Raw genomic sequence first — 25,516 nt, forward strand, 5'->3', positions numbered from 1 at the left:
GTGTTGTGGGAAAATAGTGTTTGGGAAGTAATTCAAGTAGCACATAGCCACAGGCACTTCTAATTGCATGCCACCATGGATGACTAACTTACTGCAATTCACCATAAAGTGCCGAGAAACGTCTAGATTTTCTTGTACCAACTGTCTAAATTCTGTGTACCAATGTCAACTGTATGGAAAGTAAAGTTTACCAGCTAATGGTAAGAGTTTTAAAAACAAGAAGGCATTTTTACCTTCTGAAAAACAAAAACAACAAAAGAAGCAAGAGAACTAGCATTTGATTTTACAACACTGAACATAGCAAACTGGTCTAACTGGCAAAATTCAAAATTCTCCCTGGTTATTTTAATACATTTTAAATCAAATAGGCATAATAATTGCACAATAAATTGAGAATTAATAAATGGTAAATCATTTTTCCTTGGTTCATGAAAAACTGCAGACAAAGCACTATAAGGTTTCTGCGGTCAATTAACGAGTTTCAGGAGTGAGCAAAGAGTTGCCAGATAGCAGCAGTATTTAGAGTGGCATAAGGTGCTGCAGTGCTGGCATGGTGTGACGGAGTCACATTGAGACATGACTCATTATCCTTGTGGATAATTTCACTTCCACTTCATCAACAACACCCTCCTATTAGTCGTCATGATTGTCTCCACTTCAGCCGCCTCTGACTGAGAGAACTACCATGTACATTACATAATTTATATTGTTCCTTGTAACCAAACTCAATATTAACGGCTTAAATGGCAGCAATTACAGTATTCTTCTGATCAATGATTACATGAGGTTTGATATTAATTATCAAGATGTCTGTTTTAATGCCAAGAATAATTGTCATGGAGAAAGAAAAACAGTAGTAAAGGAGAAGAGTAACTTTTGTTACAGTCTGACTAGAAAAACTAGATTTGAATCACTTCCTATTTATTAAAATCTGGATTTGCTGACCTTTCTCAAAGCTAGTTAAGTAAAGGGGTGAAGAATTGACAGAGCCCTTCCATCTGTAGATAAAGAGCACAATAAAACACCTGACAGAGCACCCTACTTTCATCAGGGCTAAGACGGCTCCAGTGACATTATCAAAGTAATGACATTTATCAAAATATCAGTGAGGTCCTTTTAGGTGGAGTAGAAAATGGTAAGGGTGTGGAAAAATTAGGTATTTGCTGCACGAAACCCCATTTTGTCTTAACTCGGCTTATAGGCCACAATAAATGGAAAGGGACACAGTTGATAGCTGCAAATTAAGATATTTATTTCAGTGCTCCAAATATGGGGTGTGTCAGTCAGTAACATCAGTGATGTAGATGTGAGAGTGTGAAATAATGGGGCACTAATGGGCGTTGTGAAAAGAAGACAAAAATGAAACTAAAGGAGTGGGGCAGAGCGAGGAGGAGGAGAAAGAGAGAGAAAATATCTGGTTGTACTTTTCTCCTCTAAGCTTCGCCCAGGTGTTCAAATCCTGCTCTCTGGATGTAGCGACTATGTTTGCCCGGTACCTTCAAGGGCAAATAGGAAAACACAGTAGTCTAACTGCTATATTTGCATGCCAGCAGGTTATGCAGGGGTCACCACAGTTACAATTTGCTTTATTTCACTGTCCACTGCATTTTGCACCATTAATAACTGAGCCACTTTAATGTCATATGATGTTTGCTGTGGTTATTATAGCTTTACACATTTAGTAAGCCAAATCTCTTCTATTTTTTGTTGTTTTATCACATTTTATTGGGCTGGCACAGCGGTGCAGATCACTGTTACCTCACAACAAGTTCCAGGTGTCAACCTGCCTGCTGTGGGTTCACGTTATATGTGGAGCTTGCATGTTCTCCCTGTGGCTGCGTGGGTCCTCTCTGGGTACCTACAGTTCAAATACTACTTGTTAGGTTAACTGGTGATTCTAAACAATACGATATTACAGGGAGCAGCAATAAACATAAAAACAACAGAAGACATGTCAATTAGTCAATTACATAACCGTCTGGATATAGACCTATAAAATATCACAAAACACCAAGTTAAATAGCAGTGCTCTCGTCATCTTCAAAGGGCTGCCAAAGGGAGCAAATGGGATGTCAAAGACGGTTAAACATTAGACATCTCAGTATTACAAAGCCTAATCTCTGTTTTACTCCTCAATCCACATCAGGCCTGCTTGTGCAACTACCACTGTTCTTGTTCAGGCAAACAGCCAGTTCGTAAAGCCAGCTTGTAAAGCACAGCAGTAACAGCAGTTTCAGTATCCACTCGCTGAGAAAGAGCATGGTCATGGGCCGTGCATTCTGACTACCAGCTGGTTAGATGGCTGCTCTATTTGAACTGAGGACTCTATACCAATGGAACATATGGACAGTGAGCTTAAAGAGGAAAAATAAGTAAAATTCATAAAAAAAATACCCATGGTGAGCCATTCCTCGCAACTGTCCCAACCAAGAAAAAGAAGAGCAATGATCACTTTAGTCAAACCTAAAGTGTTTGTACCAGAATACTGTCTCAATATTTTTTTTAATGTGGAGCAAAACATGAAACACTGCTACCTCTAATGATAATGATGCTTTAATCCCCTGAGAGAAGTTACACGTATGAGATGTAAAGGATCTAACTTTGAAATAAAATGCATGTTTGTAGTTTTTGTTTGAGCACTGGAGTGTAGGCTCACGAAATATGAAGCAGTTTGACATGCAGTGGAATATAATGTCAAAATCTCAGTGTTACGGCCCTGGGCCTCGGAGGGAGTGAGACCGCCTTTCTCTTAAAGCAAATCCAAGAGTGCCAGGACTCGCTGATGATTGGCTAGCTGGAGGCTCATGCCAGCCCTCGTGTATGCTGATTGCATGTGTCAACCCACATAGACTGTTGGCTTCCTGGGAATCCTGTGGCGCTCCATGAAGCAATCAGTGGCTGATCGTGCTCACCTGCAGCTACAAAAGGCTGGAGATCCTTCACTCAGTGGGCTGCTGCTTAGGAGTGAACATGCAGTTTGCCCTTCTTGCCTTCCTCTTTGAACTGTGCTCGCTCAACTCCGTTCATAGTGTTGAACTTTGCATGTTAACCCCAGTATATTGTTGAGCTTAGTTTGTTTAGAGTTTTTTGATGCTAGCTTGCCTTAGTTAAATTTTAGCTTTTAGTCTCACCCATGTTAATGCCTTATGTGTTAATTGGTTGCCGGTTTTCTGTTCAAAGTTTGTAGTAAACCTTTTTTTTAAACTGATTCTCCTGTCCTTGGGCTCATTTATGCTACCTCCCCTGTCACCTAGCAGAGCTGGGGTGTAACACTCAGGCACTCTGTGTTTCTCTCAAATAATTGTTATACTTTGTCATTTAATGTTACCCCTGCTAACCAGTCACAGAAATAGGCATCACTTACCAGTGGTGGCTCATCAATAGAGGGCTGCTGAGGTGCCGCATCTGTAAAAATGTTGCAAGGAAACAAATCCATCACAAACAATTAATGACAAAAATTAAAGGCTGAGTTTCAGTTTTAGCTTGAAATTTGCCCCTCACGGGCATGACCAACTGGCATGAATGACCTACCTTGTTTAAGAATTTGATCAGACAATTCAGCAACATTCACACAGCACAGACACTCCTGTCTTGAACAAGAACAGACACTTGTTGTTAGCTAGCTCTTAACTGAAGATGTCTACTTCATTTTAAGGTAGTTGGTGGACCCGACCCTGCTTTTAGTCAGCAGCAGTCCATCGATTGTGGAAAAGCATATACATGGACCTTCTCCAGTACGCTATACGACAAGCTGAGTTGGCTAACTGGATGTGTGAGCAATGATTTTGTTTTCCATGGCTCCACAGGTGTACGAGACTTGAAGCACTTAACTGAAAAGTGCAAAAGGCTCAAGAGTCGCAGTGACCGCTTGGACAGTATCATGAAGCTACACTTTTTTAGCAAAGTAGAACAACTGAATGAGAGCAATCAAATTGGCAGAAGACAGCACAACGAAGAGGTGATGAAAAATCACCACCTTCTGTCTAGAATCACAGACTGTGTTAAATTTTGTGAAGCCTTTGAGTTGGCCTTGCTTGGCCATGATAAAAATGCAGATTCTGATAATCCAGGGATTTTCTGTGGTTTGGAGAGAAAATTCATGTTCAAGTAGAGGCTACCTGCCCCAGTTGGTCTTGTTATGAAGGGTTCATGTTTATTCAAGATTTATGTAGATACTTTTGTTTTTAAAGGGGTATTTTTTTAATTGCAAAGGTTTAAAAGATAAGAAAGTGTTTGCGTAGATTTTAGATTTGTTTGTTTTTTTCTTGGCCTGCCTGTAAGATGCTTTAGATTGTTTGACCCATCGGACGACCAAAAAATTTAAATTAAAATTAACTGTCACTTACTGATTTTACTCTGGTTTTCTGATTCCAGACATGAGAGTCATGAGTGTAATGAGTTGGCAGTTCTGTCTGATATCAAAATGGCTTTGTGTCTTTTGTTTGGGGAAGTAACCTGCTTAAATATGTATGTGTCACCTGTTCAGTTCAATGATAAATTATTTTAATTTTAATATCTGGTATGTGATTCATTGAGATTTCAGCTCATGTTCCAAACTTTCTGAACACAGAACGTGTCACAAATGTGTGTCTGTGAAGCAGGTTACTTAGTTTTGACACAGTTTGAGAAAAAAACAAAGAATAAAATAAAATATTCAACTTCTTTTCCTTCTGACTCTTCCACGTTTATCAACCTGCTTGCTTGAGCACAGCACCAGAGGAGAGGCTCTGCTGCTGCTGGTGACTGAGTGTGTTTGTGCATGGTGAGCATAATTATGTTTGCTACAAAAGCTTCAGTGGTTATATGAACTCATAATTCATATTCATATTCTGGGAGTAGAAAAGACCCATTGCTAAGTAAATGGTAAAATGGTAAATGGCCTGTATTTATATAGCGCTTTACTAGTCCCTAAGGACCCCAAAGCGCTTTACATATCCAGTCATCCACCCATTCACGCACACATTCACACACTGGTGATGGCAAGCTACATTGTAGCCACAGCCACCCTGGGGCACACTGACAGAGGCGAGGCTGCCGGACACTGGCGCCACCGGGCCCTCTGACCACCACCAGTAGGCAACGGGTGAAGTGTCTTGCCCAAGGACACAACGACCGAGACTGTCCAAGCCGGGGCTCAAACCGGCAACCTTCCGATTACAAGGCGAACTCCCAACTCTTGAGCCACGAAAATGATCTTCCTTCCCCCCCTAAATAATTCCTTTGCTACTTTCATGTTTTTATTTGATGAGATGGGGATAAATGCCCATGTTCTACGTCCTGAGTGGGACATGTCCCCTGTGTCTCCTCTGATATTTACACCACTGTATAAATGATTGGTTTCCTCTGCCAAGGAGGTTGTGATGTCATTGCCTATCATGCCAATTTTCATGAAGGTTGAAGTGAAGCACAGGCAAAGACGAAGCCCATTAAATTTTGTTATGTACTTTTAAACTTGATGAACTTGATTCACAAAGTCTGGGCCTAAATCCAAGTTTCCTATCATACCGCATTTTATGAAAACATTCAAATAATTGTCGCAGGCCACATTATTTTTTTTTCTACATATTTTTATCAAAGTTGGTAAAGATGATCTTCTGATCAAGCATAATAAAATCAGATGGATTTTAAAAGTGTTTATTTGTCACAAGCAATTAAAAATAGCACAAAGCTGCCTAAAGTGAAGTTAGGTGACACTACAGTCACAACTAGGGAAAACTGTGGCATGACCAAAATTACTGCGACTGTGTGCAATGAACTAATGACTTCATTGCCTCCGAAATGGTTGCTTAAAATAACCACTTGCAGTCAACTGGCACCCTCAACGTGCCGTTTGGGGACTCAGCACAGCAATAAGAAAGCAATACAATGGAGACAGTCATGTTATCTGTTTGCAACTGAATGGGTAGTTACATGCAACCTGCTTGTAATGAACTACAGACAAAAATTCACATTAACTACTGACAGAGTCCAGCCAGAACTAAAATTCTAAAATTCATCTGTGACTAATGATAGAGTTTTGTTGGTGTTTGGTAGCTTTGCCTTTGAAGGTAAATAGGAAAATACCATAAGTGGTCAGCAACCTTTCTTTTTCAGAATATAACTGGAATACAACCAGCTTTTAACCAGTTGAGTCTAGTCCTCTATTGCAAAGGGATGCGTTACAGACACGTTGCACTCATCAGCTGACTAAGATTGATTGCAACATGTTCGCAGTATGTCTGGATTTTTAAATAATATGCAGATATTTCCATACCTTCACCATTCTGTATAAGAGTGATTGCTCCTGCCTCTCACCGGGTGATCTTTGCTCTGGCTGACATTGCAACACCTGCAGTTGCTGCAGCTACTTGCAATGTGTCATGGAAGGTTAAAAAAAAAAGTTCTATGCAATCACCTTGGGGAGGTTGCCATCCTATTTTCACTGTAATGTGACTGAGCCCTTATCTCACACCTATGCAAACCAAATTTGGTACAGAGACTCTATTTTAATGGAAGATGGACACTCTGACACTAGTTTGTGCAGCAATAACTAAAATGCTTACATAAATGTGATTTCTGTAAAAACAAAACAACCCAATATTCATAATTATTTTATTTGCACACTGGCATATTAAAGAAGAGTGGATTATTACTATATAAAAAAAAAAACACCCAGCACGCCCCTGCGGGCGGTTTATCCTTCAAGCTCGGGTCCTCTACCAGAGGCCTGGGAGCTTGAGGGTCCTGCGCAGTATCTTAGCTGTTCCCAGGACTGCGCTCTTCTGGACAGAGATCTCCGATGTTGTTCCCGGGATCTGCTGGAGCCACTCGCCTAGCTTGGGAGTCACCGCACCTAGTGCTCCGATTACCACGGGGACCACCGTTACCTTCACCTTCCACATCCTCTCGAGCTCTTCTCTGAGCCCTTGGTATTTCTCCAGCTTCTCGTGTTCCTTCTTCCTGATATTGCTGTCATTTGGAACCGCTACATCGATCACTACGGCCGTCTTCTTCTGTTTGTCTACCACCACTATGTCCGGTTGGTTAGCCACCACCATTTTGTCCGTCTGTATCTGGAAGTCCCACAGGATCTTAGCTCGGTCATTCTCCACCACCCTTGGGGGCATCTCCCATTTTGACCTCGGGACTTCCAGGTTATACTCGGCACAGATGTTCCTGTACACTATGCCGGCCACTTGGTTATGGCGTTCCATGTATGCCTTGCCTGCTAGCATCTTGCACCCTGCTGTTATGTGCTGGATTGTCTCTGGGGCATCTTTACACAGCCTGCACCTGGGGTCTTGCCTGGTGTGATAGACCCCAGCCTCTATGGATCTTGTACTCAGAGCTTGTTCTTGTGCTGCCATGATTAGTGCCTCTGTGCTGTCTTTCAGTCCAGCTTTGTCCAGCCACTGGTAGGATTTCTGGATATCAGCCACCTCCTCTATCTGCCGGTGGTACATACCGTGCAGGGGCCTGTCCTTCCATGATGGTTCCTCGTCTCCCTCCTCTTTCTTGGGTTTCTGCTGCCTGAGGTATTCACTGAGCACTCGGTCAGTTGGGGCCATCTTCCCAATGTATTCTTGGATGTTCGTTGTCTCATCCTGGACTGTGGTGCTGACACTCACCAGTCCCCGGCCCCCTTCCTTCCGCTTAGCGTACAGCCTCAGGGTGCTGGACTTGGGGTGAAACCCTCCATGCATGGTAAGGAGCTTTCTTGTCTTTATGTCAGTGGCTTCTATCTCCTCCTTTGGCCAGCCTATTACCCCAGCAGGGTACCTGATCACGGGCAGGGCGTATGTGTTGATGGCCCGGATCTTGTTCTTACCATTCAGCTGACTCCTCAGGACTTGCCTGACCCTCTGCAGGTACTTGGTGGTTGCAGCTTTTCTAGCGGTCTCTTCATGGTTCCCATTCGCCTGCGGGATCCCCAGGTACTTGTAACTGTCCTCTATGTCTGCAATGTTGCCTTCTGGTAGTTCAATCCCCTCAGTTCTGACTACCTTCCCTCTCTTTGTTACCATCCGACTACACTTCTCCAGTCCGAACGACATTCCAATGTCATTGCTGTATAGCCTGGTAGTGTGGATCAGTGAATCGATGTCTCGTTCACTCTTGGCATACAGCTTGATGTCATCCATGTACAGGAGGTGGCTGACAACTGCTCCGTTCCGTAGTCGGTATCCGTAGCCAGCCTTGTTAATGATCTCACTGAGGGGGTTCAGGCCTATGCAGAACAGCAGTGGGGACAGAGCATCTCCTTGGTAGATCCCGCACTTGATGGTGACTTGTGCTATGGGCTTGGAGTTGGCCTCTAGTGTTGTACGCCACATCCCCATTGAGTTCCTGATGAAGGCTCTTAGGGTCCCATTGATCTTGTACAATTCTAGGCATTCCAGTATCCAGCTGTGGGGCATTGAGTCATAGGCCTTCTTGTAATCAATCCAGGCAGTGCACAGGTTGGTCAGTCTGGTCTTGCAGTCTCGGCTGACTGTTCTGTCTACCAGTAGCTGGTGTTTTGCGCCTCTGGTACTCTTGCCAATTCCTTTCTGTGTCCCACTCATGTATTGACCCATGTGCCTGTTCATCTTAGCCGATATGATGCCTGACAGGAGCTTCCATGTAGTACTGAGGCAGGTTACTGGTCGGTAGTTGGAGGGGACTGGTCCCTTCTTGGGGTCCTTGGGGATCAGGACCGTCCGACCTTCGGTTAGCCATTCCGGGTGTCTCTCGTTAACTAGCAGCTGGTTCATTTGTGCTGCCAGACGCTCGTGGAGTGCAGTCAGCTTCTTTAGCCAGTAGGCGTGAACCATGTCGGGCCCTGGTGCTGTCCAACTCTTCATACTGGAGACCCTTTCTTGGATATCTGCCACTGTGATGGTTACTGGACCCTGTTCAGGGAGGTCGCTGTGGTTTGCCCTCAGATCCACTAGCCACTGAGCATTGCCATTATGGGTTGCGTCCTTCTCCCATATGCCCTTCCAGTATTGCTCCGTCTCCAGCCTTGGTGGTGCTGTTCTCTTATTGTTCCCTTGCCACTGAGAGTACACCTTTGCTGGTTCTGTGGAGAACAGCTGGTTTATTCTCCTGCCTTCTATCTCTCTGGTGTACCTCCTCAAGCGGCTGGCCAAGGCTGTGAGTCTATATATATATATATATATATATATATGCATAGTGACACAATTTTTTTGGGTCTTCATTTGTCTTCACTAAGCATCTCAGTGTAGTTCAGCAGAAGTCTGCAACACTATCTAACAGACATGTTGTTTAAAATAGATTTGCCAAAGCAAATCATTTTATACAATGAACATTCCTGTTGACAGGGTGGATCCTAAATATACTATGTTTATATATCTTGACTTTGAGCCTCTTGTGTATTGTGGGTGAAGTCTCTTTTACATTGCCAACTTCCAGCATCTGCTGAGACTATGTAATGTGCAGTTGTATTTTGCTTTTGCAGTCCCTGGAAGCGTCATGTGAAAAGACTTAATGTGACAGGAGCTTGCTGTTGCACTGCAGTCCCAAGTGCACTCTGTGCTGCAATTCTACAAGGGCATGATCTAACTGTCCCTCTCAATGAAGTACTGGGCAAACTGCATGCAGCAGAATAAGTCTTAATGATCTCTGCAGCAGGGAGGGTTGTTGATCCGCTTCTTTCAGATCTGTTTCTCTCTGTACTTCCTCTCTGATAGGGTTGCTGTTCACGTTAGTTCTTGAACCCTTTTCAGCTAAGTGTCCTTCGCTTCTCTTATACTCAAGAGTTTATTATGCCTCTAACCAGTCCTTTGTCCATGTCAACTTTGAAGAAATTTCTCCTTTTTTACTTTTAATATTAGCATTCTTCTTTGGTGCATACGTATTTGAAGAGACAATCTATGTGACATTGCACAGTGCTATAAGCCTATCAGATTAAGTCACTGATTCAGGACTTGTGAAATATAGCAGATGCCAGGTACTGTGGGCACACTGAAGTATCTTGAAAGTAAGGATAGGCAGCATAGAAACCTTTTAAAATACATAGCATTTTAAAGTAAAATGTGTTGCAATAGAATAAAGGATAAAGTGTAGTTTATATCAGTACAGTGCCCCGACAATCATTTTTAAACATGTTGTATTGAGTAAAAACAGAATGCAATGATTTGCAAATGTCATAAACACACTTTTATCTATAAAAGAACCCAGAAAACATATTAAATACTTAAAGTGAGAAAATTGTTGTTTTTTATCACTGTAAGCAAAAACAATAAGGTCATTTTGAATTTGGTACCAGCAGCACATCTCAAAAAAGTTTAGGTGGAGAAAAAAAAAGTCTGGAAAAGAAAGCGATGCTAAACAGAAAAGGCTATGGGAACATTTGCATCTAATTAGGTTGATTTGCAGCAGGTAAGCAAGGTGATTGGATATAAAAAGAGCATCTCAGAGCGGTGGAGTTTCTCAAAAGTAAAGATAGGCAGAGGTTCATCAAAATCTGAAAAAAATTGTGGAACGATTTTGAAATGACGTTCCTCGGGGTAAAACCTTTTAAAAATGGATGTTGCATCTCCTGGACTAAAGAGGAACGGGCTGTTAAATGATTTGGGGAGGCTTCGCACTGGTAAACATGGCCCTGTCACAGCTTTTTTGAGATATGTTGCTGCCACCAAATTCAAAATCAGTGAATATTTTTTTAAATAATTATACATTTTCTCCAGTTAACCATGTGATTGCTTTCTTTTCTACTGTGAATAAAATGTGTTTATGAGACTTACAACCCATTGGACTCTGTTTTTTTTTTTATTTCTTTGCATTTTACATATTGTAGTGCCTGTTTGGGAACTGGAGTTGCATTATGTTGCTTTACATAACCCATTTCTTTCACAAAGCTATAAAGGGGTTTTCATCACTCTTCACTCATATTTTCCAAATAACCCATGCCCCCAACTGCAACAACAACCAAACCAAATGGCAGTTTTCAGTGGCAACGTGTCCAAGCAGCAGGTGAAAAGTGCAACCAGGAGAACGCTTGTCTTTTTTTGTGACACTCATGAGAGTCAGGATGTCACTGTAACGTTGTAAAGTGTCTTAGGGAGACTGTGGCTTGTGCCAGCATGCTGCTGTGCGCCCACACAGTGAAACAGGAATTTTATTTTATTTTTTTAACACACAAGCACAATCTTCACTTACCACTTCCTGCTGTACTTGCCTCCTCTGTGACATTGTCCTCTTCCTCTAAAATAAATATCTATTTGAAAGAGTTGGCACGAGCTATATCTCCTCTGACACACTAGAGAAGATGAGACGCTAATCACTTCATTGCACTGTTCACTTCACGTTAAACTGGTTATAGTGAACCACTTCAGTGTCATTTGATATTTGCTGTGGTTGTTTTATGTGTCATTTTCAATGTTTTACATAGCATTTCGATTTTTTACTTGTTAAGTTACCAGTTAAGTTCTTGCTAGTCATTTTACCTTACTCTTATTTTCTTTTGTCATTCTATTTTATTTAGCTATTCTATTTAACTTATTATTACTTACTATTATTATTTTATTTTTGTCATTTGGTGTTTTTCTCTTGCTGTTTTGGCTGCTATAACACAGGAATTTACCAGCACTGGAGAAAAAGTCTCTCTCTTCTATAAGCTCAAATGGCTTGAGTGGGATGTAGTGAGCTTTCTAAAAGGTAGAAGACAGTCCAGAGATGCACAAGGAAAGAACAGAGGCAGGTTAAAAGGTGAATTCAAATGTGACATGGTCTTTAAAACCATGCCAAAACTTTGTGTCCCCCTTTATTTTTTATTTATGTTTTTTTTGTTTGTTTTTTTGTTTTGTTTTTTTACAGAGAAGTAACCCTGCATGCTTGAGATGCACATTGCATACCTGGAGTCAGCTGGCATGCCTTTTGGGCCACATCATCCAGCTTTTTGATGCTTTTACTATATTTTCCTGGTACTTGACATCTGCGATTTAGGGTCATTACTGAGAGTACAAAAAAATATATATGAAGATGGATGTTGATGCTGGTGAAAGCATACTTTGAGTAATACGGTCTAAAGTGCGCACACCCTGTTTTGGTGCTCCTCTTATACTGATAAGAGAATCTGATGACATCTGGTCTAAGCTGTAAGGTGTAAAGACACATCAGTTCCTGTTTCACACCTTAAACTGTGAATGTTGACACGTTCCTACTGATTAAAAGGCAAGCATAGAAGTGTTAACCTTTCATTTAATGTTGTTGAATTAGAAGTCAGCTCTCACTTCTTACACATTGTAAACATAGGATTAAAAATAGAGATTGAACTCTATTAAGGATTCATAAGATTCAAGGATTAATACAGAATTACTGTTAGGAAGCCAAAGATAAAATGAATCAGGTGAGAAGAGGCTGTACTTTGGCTTAAGCTTTAAAAACCATCCCTTCCTCATTGATTGCAAAGCTCTTAACTATGTTGAAATCAGCTACTGGCTTTCACTTCCAGGCATTTTATTTCTTTTCTTTTTTTTAATTGAGGGGGCAGCCTCAGCCATGTTGGCTGTTGGTCAGTGTCAGAGTGAGTGACGAGTGACAGTCACTTTGATTGGGTGACTGATGCCTCACTTTTTCAGGCTTAAATGTAGAAACACTGTCCCTATTTTACACACATCCTCAACCTTTTTTTTTTTTAGATTAAATGCTGTTTTTCCTCATGGTATATTGTATATTTGCTGTCCTCCCTAAATTGTTTGACTCTCTGGATTCTCCAGCTCCAATATTACAAAGTCAAGACACTTTTAATAGATGGATTTGGTAAGATGTTTTCTGAATAGGGACACATTTCGTTGTTAGATATATTATACTGCATTACCTAACTGTCTGGGTGGAAGAGGTGAGGTAAAAGTCACAGAATATTATACTAAAGTACAATGAGTGAAATATAAGAGGGAAAGACAGACACACAAACCCAAAGGCTTTGATATGGTCCAGAACATGCATTTCTTTTCCTTGTTTAAGGACCCTTCACTCTCACACTTCACTTGATCCACCCAGTCTCCTTATCCTCTGCTTCCCTTATTGTGAATGCACTGGACTCAATCCACAATAAAGTAATAGTAATTGTGTGGATGCTTTAAGCATCCACACTATTGAGTTCCTGTTTCTCTTTATAATGTAGGGACAGTGTTTCTACATTTAAGTCTGAAAAAGTGAGGCATCAGTCACCCAATCAAAGCGACTGTCACTCGTCACTCACTCTGACACTGACCAACAGCCAACATGGCTGAGTTCCTGTTTCTCTTTTGAGATCCTGTTTCTCTTTATTCTTTATCTTTATTATTGTGTGAATGCTGTAGACATTCACACTATTGAGTTCCTGTTTCTCTTTATTGTGTGGATGCTTTAAGCATCCACACTATTGAGTTCCTCTTGGGACTTCCGTGCACTTTTTGGCACTTAACTACTTCCACAATTTTCAGCCGATTTTCATCGTTCAAATTGCTATTTCTGCTAATGTGTGCTATGTCTTTTGGTATTTTTCACTATTATACTTTTTAAAATATTAAGCTTAATTTGTCCCATTGAAATGAATGGGAAAATTCTGCAATTCTGCTAAAATTTTCTTGTTTTTGAAACTTAACTACTTCCTCATATTTTCACGTAGAACAACCATTCAAACTTTAAAATGTTCTCAAATTATTGGGCTATTCAGGTATAAATCAGCTTTTTCAAATCTTTTACCGTTTTACTTTTATGCCTCTTAAAGTTTTCAGTTGCAAAATTGTGATTTTTTCACAAAATACATGCGTTGTTATGGTTGCTATGCACTTGGCTTCCAGTGTGCCACTGAAGGTTTTGCAGTCTTCTCTTCATGTCTGAACAACTTCTTGCTACTTGCTCAATTTTCACTCAACTTCCACAAATTATACATCAAAACGTAGGTATTTTTGCTGGCTTTCTGAAAATGTCACTATCATTGTTGTGTGATTTATAGAATTTTGGCAAATCTCCTCAGACCAACACAAAGTCGGAAAATTCTCCATAGAAAGTCAATGGAGAGCTTGTTCAAAATCACCGCTTGATTTCTGTAATGAGAGGCATATTCGAATCGTCATATCTCCTTAACGAAGCAAAGTTAAGACATAAGGCTTGTCCCAGTATATCTTCAGACACTCCTGACGCTCACAATTCAAGAATTATTTTCTCACCTATTACCGTTCTGAAATGAGTTAGACTTGTTTGAGGGTAGGAAATTCGTCCTTCGCTCAGATTTCTTCAGATTTCAAACTCTGGAAATGAACCACTTTTTTCTCTCGTCATATCTTTTTAATGTATTTCCACAGAGACCTGAAAATTTCCATGATTGTTCACCAAAGCCTGCTGTCTCTTACGGTGAAAGAATGATATTGATACTCCAAATAGATTTAGAGTTAGAGAGTGTTGTTTGAGGGCAAGTCAAGGCAGTTTTTGCTTTGCTCTACTCAGTTGTGGTGCATTAAGAAGTCAAATATCTTTAATAATTCATATTTTAATGATAAATTGTCAACACTTGAAGATTCCTCCATCTCTTCTGGTGTAAGAATGACCATTCTAGCCCCTACGGTTAGGAAATTATGGTCATTTGTTTGAGGGGAGTCGTCATTATGAGAAATAGACTGCAAAAATCCTGTGTCTCTCTGTGCTGCGTGCACCTGTTTTGGCGGGAAAAAGTGCACAGGCTCTCTGATTGGTGGATTCAAATTCAGCAGCTCCCAGGCTGCTTGACTGAGCTAGAAACTTGCTTCTCTCTCCCCGTGTGTGTGTGTGTGTGTGTGTGTGTGTGTGTGTGTGTGTGTGTGTGTGTGTGTGTGTGTAACAGAGAGAGAGAGAGAGAGAGAGAGAAAGCCTTTTAATGGGATGATCTCATTGTAAGATTTAAATTCAATATATTTAGACTGGTTGACTGAATTGGATCTTGTGTGTGTGTCTCTCTGTGCATGTGTGTTTGCATATGTGTCCATATTTGTGATTGTGTGGCTGTTATATGTTTTTTTGCCGATTTTTTTCATTTAACAAGTATATTTTAGGGACCCTTAGCATGTTCGGCATTTTTTCAGCTGTCCATTTTGCTTTTCCAATTTTTCTGTTTTAAGTTATTACTATTGTGCTAAATCATACTATTTCTCCTATTTTATAAGATTTGTGTTAATTTAGTATTTCTGCCAAATATAGTATTTCTTATTAATTATAGTTTGTCTACCAAATCATAGTACAGTATTTTTGCCTTTTATAGGATTTTTATAGGATATTTATATTGCTTAATATAGTATTTTTGCTTTTTATTGGATTTGTTCTTAATATACTATTTCTGCTTTTTATAGGATTTGTGCTTAATATAGTATTTCTGCTAAATGTAGTATTTATGCTTAATCATACTATTTCTATATATTTCTTCCTGGTCCCCAGGCAGCCAATCCTCTGTGAGGACTCAGACATTCAAATGCACATATCAGGGCCTGCACGGCTTCCCAGCATGCCAATCATATCTGAGGTCTGCCGTTCCTTCCCTTGTCATATCTCAGCGACGGATGTACAAAGATCAATGAAAATCGTGGTCAAAGTACACCAAAGTCCGCTCATTCAGCCAGTAGAAGAATTATGCTTCTAGCCCACCTAATTTTTGAGTTACACAACATTTTGTAATTCCAAAAAACAGCGTTTTTCGCCTCTCACCGCGATCTAATTCTGACTGCTCATCACCCTGTTTTTCAAGTCGCCCGCTCTCTTTCCCAGTGGCGCAGTCTGCAAGCCAGAGGTCGTGGGTTCGATTCCCCCTTCGTCAACATGTTTTTTTCCCTACAAATTAATACACTATCACAGACCAGTAATTCATATTGATCATTCATTACAATTCTGCAAACTTTTATGATTTTACCAGCTTTTCTAATATGGACCTCACATTCTTGTTAACACTCCATGGCACAAATACTCTTCCCTTTACGCTCTGTGTATGTTTGTGTGTATCAATATTTCTCCCATTTTAAAGTATTACTCCTCCATAATTGTATTTCTGTTAAATCAAAGTACTTTTACTACATCTTACTACTTCTGCTCAATCATAGTATTACTGCTAAATCATAGTATTTCTGCTACTTTTTGGTACTTGTGCTAAATACAGTATTTCTGCTATATAATTGTATTTCTGCTATGTTATAATATTTGTGCTAAACCAGAGTATTTGTGCTGAAACATAGTATTTCTGCCCAATGATAGTATTTCTGTCAAATTATACTATTTGTGCTAAAACATAGTATTGATTTAAAATTACAATATTCATAGTTCATCACAGTGTCTCTGGTAAATCACAGTATTTCTGCTATGTTGTACTATTTTTCTAAATCATCGTGTTTCCGTAATGTTTAAGTATTTTTGGCTAAATATATTATTTCTATTATCTTATACTATTTCTCCTAAATTCTTGTATTTTTGAGAGGTTATCGTGTTTCTGGTAAGTTACAATATTTCTGCTAAGTTCTGCTATGCTATTGTATTTCTGCCAAGTATTATGTTTCCTCTAAGATATTGCAGTTCTGCTAAGTTATTCCATTTTAGCAAAGTTCCTTTGCTTCTGCAAAGTTTTTACAATTTCTGCAACTTCTCAGCTTTTTCAGCTAGTTTTTGCAGACAGCTTCAGCTTTGAAGCTGAAGCTTCATGAACACCAACACCAGCTCCTTGGTGTTGGTGTTCAGAAGAAGACTGTTCTTATTACTGCTATTACAGTCAGTTAAATAAATCTATCATAATAAAGTACATTTTAACATAATGACCTTGTGTTTATTTATGTCTTTTAACCATTATTTCAAATTCAAAGAATCCTGTTTGAAACATTTATTCAGAATCAGAATCAGAATCAGAAACTTTATTGTCATTGTCACGAGAACAACGAAATGAAGAATGGTCCCCGATCATTGCATCATCCCTAGCAATATCAAAATATAAATAAAACAATAAAATTCAATAAATAAAATAGATAGAATACTTAAAATACTAATAAGATGTAACAGTAAAACATTCACATACATTCCCACACACATGCTTCAGGCCGTGCATAGATTAACACAAGAGTGGCGTGATGGACATTTTTTTGTAGTATTCAGATGTGTTATTGCAGTTGGATAACAGCTGTGTTTGAGTCTATTAGTCCTTGCTCTGATTGCCCTGTACCGTCTGCCTGAGGGCAACAGTTCGAACAGGGAGTGGCCAGGATGTGAGGTGTCTTTTATGATGTTTTGGGCCTTTTTAAAACAGTGGGCATTGTGTAGAACTTCCAGTGTGGGGAGAGGGCAGCCAGTGATCTTTTGGGCGGTGTTAATGATCCCTTGGAGTGCTTTCCTCTGAGCCCCTGTGCAGCTAGTGTACCAAATACATATGCAGTAAGTTAGAACACTCTCAATGGTGGCTCTGTAGAAGGACACCAGCAGTTTCTGTGTGATGTTATTCCTCCTGAGAATTCTCAGGAAGTACAGTCTCTGTTGGGCCTTTTTCAGCAGCTCGGAGGTGTTCACACTCCAGGAAAGGTTCTCCTCTATATTGACTCCCAGGAAGCGGAAGCTTGCCACCCTTTCTACACAGTCCCCATTTATGAATAGTGGTTGGATCTCTGCCTTTTTCCTTCTGAAATCTATTATGAGTTCTTTGGTTTTTGAAGTGTTGAGGAGGAGGTTATTGGCCTTACACCATGACGTCAGCTGCTCCACCTCGTCTCTGTACGTAGACTCGTCTCCCTTGGAAATGAGCCCCACCACTGTGGTGTCATCTGCAAATTTCACAAAGATGTTGCTGTGGTGGCGAGGAGTGCAGTCGTGTGTGTAGAGAGAGTAGAGCAGTGGACTGAGCACACAGCCCTGGGGTGAGCCAGTGCTGAGACTCAGGGCTGAGGATGTGTGATGGCCAACTCTGACTCTCTGTCTACGGCCCGAGAGGAAGCTGTTGATCCACATGCAGGTGCTGTATGGAAGCCCCAGGTCTTGTAGCTTGGCCACCAGTTTGTGTGGAAGGATGGTGTTAAAAGCTGAGCAGTAATCCACGAAGAGCATCCGGTCTGTAGTCATTCAGGCCGGTGATGTGGGGCTTCTTAAAATATATAGAATAAAATTTCTGTTAGTTGCTTTTTGTTGCAAAAAAATCTAGTATAATAATATTTAAATTTACATATATTTTTCACGTTTTCAATTTTGTGTAATTGCGGAGTTTCCCACTACCCGTGAATGCCTCTTTTTTTATGTCTCCGGCTGACGCCTGAATCTCTGCCCACTCTCTGCTCGTCCCTGCCGGTAAGCGCTGCTTCTCTGTCTCTCTTCTCTGAAATGAAATGTCTATAAGCTGTTTGAGTGATTTACCCAGTTGTTGTTAGTGACTTATAAAGGCAGTTGAAGTATAAGTCATGTTAAAGTAACACAATGACTACTTTTTTAGTGAAACGTTGTAATTTTAGTATTTAAAAGGAGTGTTTGGTATGCTAGCCCTAACAACCTAAGCGCTAACGCCTAGCCTAGCTGCTATAGGCCCAGTGTGAAATTAATGTGGTTCATTTGATTGTTTAATACAGTTATTGTGTTGTATTTGGTTCATTCGGTGTGTTAGTGTTTCTGAGTCTCTTAGGAAAGTGAAGTTAGTTCTCCTCTTCACAAATCAGTCAGTTAAAACGGCCTCATTCTTTAGGTTGTAAGGTAATTTTAGAACCACTGATTAGCTGCTGAAGCAGCAGGGTCGGCAACTTCAAAGGAGCCATTTTACCGCCATTAGCTGTGTCCCAAAACGTGTTTTTGTGCTTTGAGTTAATTAACAGAAGGGAGAGAGAGAGTGAGGATAAAACACATAATATAAGAATAATAACATCTCTTAACAGGAAGTTTTTTTTAATAAGTTAATTTTAGTTTTTTAGTTAAATTTTAAGAACTGTTTAACAAGCACTTGTTTGTGCAGGTTGTTTTTTTTTTTAAAGAAAACCTACACCTGCAGCTCTGTTTAACTTCTCACTTTGTGAAAAATTAACGAAATATAAAAAAGTCCACCTTCAAATAAATAAAATGCAGCAGTTCACCATTAATATTAAAAATATGATATGTAGATATTTAAAACAACAGCATATTAAATGATACTGTGTGTAGGTGATAATATTTTTAGGAAGCAGAATTTGAATGCAGACCAACTCAAATGTTGAAGCTTACAAAAATATCATCCAAGCTTTCATTTATGATTGTTCATGCCTTGAAATTGTGATGTCAGAATTTGATAAAGTGTGCAGTGCTAGGTGTAGCAAATCATTGCTTATTAAATCTACTGTGTTATCTAATGGCACCAAACTAATAGAGCTATCACATAACTGAGAAACGTGTGTGGCTTATTACAAATGGATGAAACCACATATTACCTTAATGAAGACAGTAATCTTTAATAAGGTGTAGAAAAAAGAGGAGAGTTGTTTGTTGCTGTGGTAAACAAAGAAGTATACTGAATCTTTTGGACTACACAGAGTGATGCAGTATTGACTGTGATGCTGATTTGAGTTGTCTCATTCTGTGTTTTTGTGCTTTGTCTTTTGTTACACAGAATGAAAGAGATCTTTGGTTTTGCCTTTGCTGGTAAGTAAACAGTGATTGTAACTGAAGCAGTATGAACCTGGCATTGCGTATCACATTTGGCAACTTACATGCAGTAGTTTGACTTTTTGTGATATGTTTCCATTTACTGATGGGCAAAAAGTTTTTAAAAGTTTTGGTTTTCACACTTTACTAGTACTGACCTGTTGTAGAAAATGTTGGAGCCACAAAGCTTCTGTTTAGGAAATATTTGGCATATCCTGCACTTGTGCCAACAAATATTGGTGGCTATTCTTTGTATTTCTGTAGTAATGAATGCTTTTATTACACTTGCTATAACCATATGAGACGCTGCAGTTCATTTATCTCCTCTTTAGACTACAGTAAGCTCATAAAGCCTTAAATAAATTGAGAATTTTACTAGTTAATTTATGTCACAGTAAATTGGATTGTGTGTGAAGAGGCTCAACAGTCTGAATCATCAAACAGTGATCTGATGAATTGTTTCCTTTCTCTAGACTGCTGATCTGATTTTGACCCTATTTTTCTTCCTTTCATCTGATTGGTCAATGTCATGTCAATCACAAATGTAACAATCCAATCAGAGAACAGATGGGTTTGGCTGTCGAGGGGCGCTTTTTCTGAGCTGCAGGTCTTTGAAGGGAATAAATGCCCTTTTACATGCCAACCCAGTGTTTTCCTTCATCACCACGAAGGAAAACAGTCTGTGGTCGTCCGAGTTTGGTGATTTTTGTGTCACAGGTCTACGTGTTTAATACAGGGACTTCCACAGCCTTTTCAACAGCGCTGCGGACACGGGGTGGGGGCGGGCAGTGTTTTGGAAATGACAGTCTTCATTACAAAGCTTTCTTCGTTATGAATTAGCATACATGTTTTTATTGAACATTTGAAGAACCAGCAAAAAAACCAAACTCTTGTAGAGGACATAAAGTCAGAGATAGAAAAGACAAGGAGCAGGTGCATCTAGTACAGGTAGAGCTGCTGCAAAAACCCACAGAGCCCAGCAGCCAGCGTAACAAATTCTGGATCCTTTGCTTTTAGTTAGCAGTTAGCATTAGCAGCACATCCTGCGTCCGATGTGAAAGGACTTTTATGCTGCGCACTGTGACTCACAGCAATGGTCCTGGGTCAGCCTTGACTTTGTGTTAAACTAATCCTAAAGTAATAATGGTATTTCTAACCACTGATATACCACAACTTTTTCCTTTCAACAGCTACTGAAAGTTAGGGGACCTAGCTGCTATCGGATATTTATATAGCGATCCTCCAGCTTCAAACTGTATCACCCTTCAAGGACCTGCAGTTCAAAAAATCGCCCCTCCGACAGCCAAACCCATCTGTTTTCTGATTGGATTGTTACATTTGTGATTGACATGACATTGACCAATCAGATGAAAGGAAGAAAAATAGGGTCAAAATCCGTACTTGTAACTTGCAGGGGGTTTTTTCTAAGTCCACACACAAATCTTTTTTACGCACACACAAATCTTTTTTACACATACAAATCTTTTTTACAAGTACAAAATATTTATGACCACATTTTGAGCCCATATATAGGAGTCATCTGTCTCCAAATTTTTCATTTTGTCAAAAGTCATACTGAGTAAATTATTTTTTACTTTTATGTTAACGGCTCCCCAGACATTATGATATACTGTTGTACCAGGTAAGTACACACAGAAACAGGAATTTGAGACCTTTGGGCATTAAGGATCATGTGAGTTGAGTGCATGTGAAGTGTTTAAAGCAGGTGGTCTGAAACTGTCTGCTCTGACTTCATTGTGTGGGTTTAGCTTGACCATATAATGTTTATAGTAAGTTACTGTAGCATCACATCTTGGTTTACAGACTCTGTTTGTTTTTATTGTGTTAATAGAATGCAAAAATGTCCTTAGAAATGTTCCACCACCATATGATAAACATTTTCATTCAGTTGAATCTAATAATGTACTGTACAACTCTTCAGTGTGTAATGATATATATGTTCTGTATTTTTCGGACTGTAAGGCGCACTAAATTCTAAGGCACATTAAGCCAAACAAAACAGATAAGTCAAACTTTATTCAACTCATTTACAATAACTCTCAAAATTGTTCAGTTGAAGACATAAAATACAGAACAATACACTCACTTTTCAGGATTTATGGATTGATGAATGTGGATTGATCAGTTTGAAATCTGCTTCATAAGCATGGCTCTCAACAGCTGCCAGGCCCTTATACACACACACCATATTATGTTGAAGCACAGTACGAATTACTCTATAAGGGTGCTGACTATGGTAGCCATGCTCCGACAATACATCAAATGGTGCTGCTTTGTAGCTTACCAAAGTCATACTAAAACATTTGACAGATTTGACAGAGTGCCGTGTACCACATAAAATTGGTTTGAAATCAGTAAGCACAACCATACATAAGGTGCACTGTCTATTTTTAAGAAAATTAAAGGCTTTTAAATTAGGGGTGTCAAATTATCGCGTTAATTGCGATTAATTAATTACAATGCTATTTAGCGCGTTATGTTTTTTAATCTCGTTAATCTAATTTTTAATCTCTTGACGTCATTGATTTTGTATGAGAGTTGCTATGTTATAAAATCCGTTTTTATGTGCTGGGCTCCTTGTGCTTGACTTGTTGGGGGTGGAGTCACGTCGTGAGGTCAAGGTGAGAAGTGGTGATTAGCTTACAGTGTGGATATGGAGGCGCATCTGAGAGTTGTTGGCCCAATGAACGTGAAATTTGTATTTCATAAACGCCCCGACGGCACCATTGACAAAGGTAAAGTGGTCTGCCTAGAGTGTAAGAAGGAGTTTGCTTACCACCGATGCAGCTCAAGTTTGGCCTATCACCTCAACGCAAAGCACCCAGCCGCGAGTGCAGCAACAGCTAGCAGTGAAGACGTTAGCAATATAGCAAGCCAGAGCAAAGCTTTTCGCCAAACAAAACTAGAGAATACCCCTCGTATGAGCAAGTCTGCGACCGACAGGCTGACTAATGTTATTGCCAAGTGGATAGCGATGAACTGTAGGCCGATAAATATAGTAGAGGACAAAGGATTGACAGAGGTGTTGCAAATTGCGTCCAATGACCCGTCATACAAGCCGCCATGCAGGACTACAGTAACGACCAAAATCAGCAAAATGTACGACGGCGAAAAGAAAAACAAACTTGAGATTTTGGCGGAGGATTCTCCCAACTGTGTTGCTATAACCGGAGATCACTGGACCTCAGCTGGCAACCACAGCTATTTTGGGGTGACTGGACACTTTATTGATAGTGAGTGGAACCTCAACTCATTTGCACTGACCGTCATGAGAACAGAAACCAGGCACTTTGCTGATAAATGCGCCGAACAGTTCCTCAAGGTAGCAAATGACTGGGGTATTGAAAACAAGATATCCACCATTGGCACAGACAGCGCAGCAAACATGCTGGCTGCTATGAGAGCACTTCCATATGAGCACATCGCCTGCAATGCTCACATTCTCCAGAGGACCATCACGGTATGTCTCGATAGCAGTGGTTTTGTCGGTGTACTGGCAAAGTGCCGCAAGATTGTTGGTCATTTTAAACAAAGCCCTGCGAGTACCACAGAACTTAACCAACAACAAGTAGCACTCGGAAAGAAGAGCGATCAACTTATACAGGATGTACCCACCAGGTGGAACTCGACTCTCGCAATGGTCTCACGCCTCCTATGTAACCGAGAGGCTGTCCAGGCTACGTTGGACCAACAGAACCACAGGTTGGTCTTGCCAACCGAAGCTGAGTGGGCGAAACTGCAGAGGCTGGAGCTCCTGCTTGAACCATGCAAGTAAGTTCAAATAAACACCTTCCCATTTTAATTATATAAACTACTGTTACATGTGTAAAATCAAAATTAATGAACATAACAAGGAACTTTTAAGGACAATTAAATTGGAAATCAGTTACACTTTGATTTAAATGAATCCAGCTAGGTTTATTTAGCAAACCTCTCCACCTCTGCAGGTATGTGACAGAGCTGCTGGGTGGTGAGGCCTACGTCTCTTGCTCTGTAGTGCTGCCTGCTTTTCGCCATCTGTACCATGTCATGGACATTACTGATGATGATCCTGCCTACGTGGTGAAGTTCAAGAATGCCTTCCAGAAGGATCTGGCAGCACGACGAGCTAATGGCAACGAGATATGGTTCGAGGTGGCCACAGCATTGGATCCACGGTTTAAGGATTTGAAATGTCTTCCAAGAGAAAAGAGGGAACAGGTAGGACAATAAGGTTAAGCTGGACTAATGAGTCCAATTCATTATCAAATCAAACTTTTATTTATTATATGGAACACAAAGTTCTTTACAAGATTAAATAAAATTTAAAAAAAAGCACTTAGTTTTAATCACAATCATTCATTCATTCATTCATTCATTCATTCATTCATTCATTCAGGTGTGGACCATTCTGGAGAATATGCTCCAGGCAGCAGAGCCCAGAAGAGCAGATAGTCTCCAGCCCTCCACAGAGGATGATGGACCAGCTCAGAAGAAGAGGAGGAGCGAACTCCTTCTGGGGTCTGACTCTGACTCAGAAGATGGAATTGAGTCTGGAGAGCTGCAGCGCTACAGAGCAGAACCCAGCATCAGTATTGATGACTGTCCCCTGCAGTGGTGGTATGCTCACTCAGGAGTCTATGAAAAGCTGTCAGTCCTAGCACAAAAGTACCTGGCCTCCCCAGCTACCTCTGTACCCTGTGAGAGACTCTTTAGCCTTGCAGGCCACATAGTGCAAAAGAAAAGGGCAGCCTTGCTTCCAGAAAATGTTACCAGGCTGGTGTGTCTTAGTGACTGGCTGAGGAAGAAGAAATGAGACACATGTGGTCAGCATAGCTGCTGTGTCATTTGTAGCCTACTAGAATAGATTGCTTGATGTTCAGCACTTTTTTTTGTGATGGAAGAATACTTTGATGTGCTAACTTGCAGCACTGCAATGTCAGTTTTATTTTTCATTATCTGAAGCAGAGGAATTTCAGTGCTGTATTGCTCAGAAAAGAGCAACTCTGATGTGCTAACTTGCAGCGCTTAATTTATTTGATTTTATTTGTATTTATTTTTCCACTTATTTTACAAAAGAATACAACAGTATGTAAATGGTTGCATCTGTTTAACGTTTGTTAAACAATAAATGACTTTATAAAGTCACTTTCTTTGTTATATCAGTCTTTTGGTCTGCCACAATAAGTTGAGGGCTTTCCTCAGCTATTTTTAGGTGAGATTAAAAAAGAGATTAATTAGATCAATTAATTAAAAATCATAATTAATTAATCTCTATTTTTTTTAAATCTCTTGACAGCACTAATAAAAATATCCCCATTGTATGAAAAAAAAAATCTGTACGACAGATTTATTGAATCTTTGTAAAGGATGTTTCTACAAAATGTGCACTTAAAAGTAATTGATTTAATTAAAACAAAACAAACTAGTGTCCTGAAACACAATCAATTTGTCAGTAAGCACGAGTAACAAATAACAAAAAGGCATGTCTTTATTTAAGCAATACAGGAATTGCAATATCAGCCAAAGAACCACATCACAATCACATGTACTAAAAACAAACTAATATAAAAAAAGACAGACACTGCAGCACAAATGAAATAGATAGAAATATGTAGCAAATAATGCTGGCAGACATCAAAGTGTTAGAAGTGTGTGGGGTGTAGAGGTTCGGACATGGTACTGGGAGGAAATATATAAGGTGTCTTTAGGAGTATCAAAAAAAGTATCTTTTTTGTCTTACCTCATGGGTGTTTGTGACGTTGTCAGTCAGTTGTTCCTAATAATTCTGATCTATTTCTGCTTTGATTAGGGCTTTTTACAAATACAGATTTTCTGGGGTCATCAAAATCAGTGCATCATGTTGTCGGCTTTACTGTATCATAGCCAGGGAAACTGGTCAAGCCACTCTCTTCGAAATGTATACACTTTCTCCCTTTTACTTTCAGTGGGCTCTCGC

General features: G+C 40.0%; 1 protein-coding gene across 1 annotated transcript; it reads left to right on the forward strand.

The window, feature by feature from the left end:
- Positions 1-22,648: 22,648 nt before the first annotated feature.
- LOC308387305 (E3 SUMO-protein ligase ZBED1-like) lies at positions 22,649-24,575 on the forward strand. The gene is made up of 3 exons (XM_080867250.1): positions 22,649-23,349; positions 23,526-23,778; positions 23,957-24,575. The coding sequence occupies exons 1-3, from the start codon at positions 22,676-22,678 to the stop codon at positions 24,371-24,373; spliced, it is 1,344 nt and encodes a 447-aa protein (XP_080723376.1). The 5' UTR covers positions 22,649-22,675; the 3' UTR covers positions 24,374-24,575.
- The last annotated feature ends 941 nt before the right edge of the window (positions 24,576-25,516 follow it).

Source organism: Rhamphochromis sp. 'chilingali' (genome assembly GCF_963969265.1).
Source record: "Rhamphochromis sp. 'chilingali' genome assembly, chromosome: 19".
NCBI classification, from domain to species: domain Eukaryota; kingdom Metazoa; phylum Chordata; class Actinopteri; order Cichliformes; family Cichlidae; genus Rhamphochromis; species Rhamphochromis sp. 'chilingali'.

Coding starts and splice junctions, on each gene's coding strand:
- LOC308387305 (XM_080867250.1), top strand. CDS start 22,676: ATGTACGACGGCGAAAAGAAAAACAAACTTGAGATTTTGGCGGAGGAT. Junction 23,350..23,525: donor CTCCTGCTTGAACCATGCAA/GTAAGTTCAAAT, acceptor CCACCTCTGCAG/GTATGTGACAGAGCTGCTGG. Junction 23,779..23,956: donor CAAGAGAAAAGAGGGAACAG/GTAGGACAATAA, acceptor TCATTCATTCAG/GTGTGGACCATTCTGGAGAA.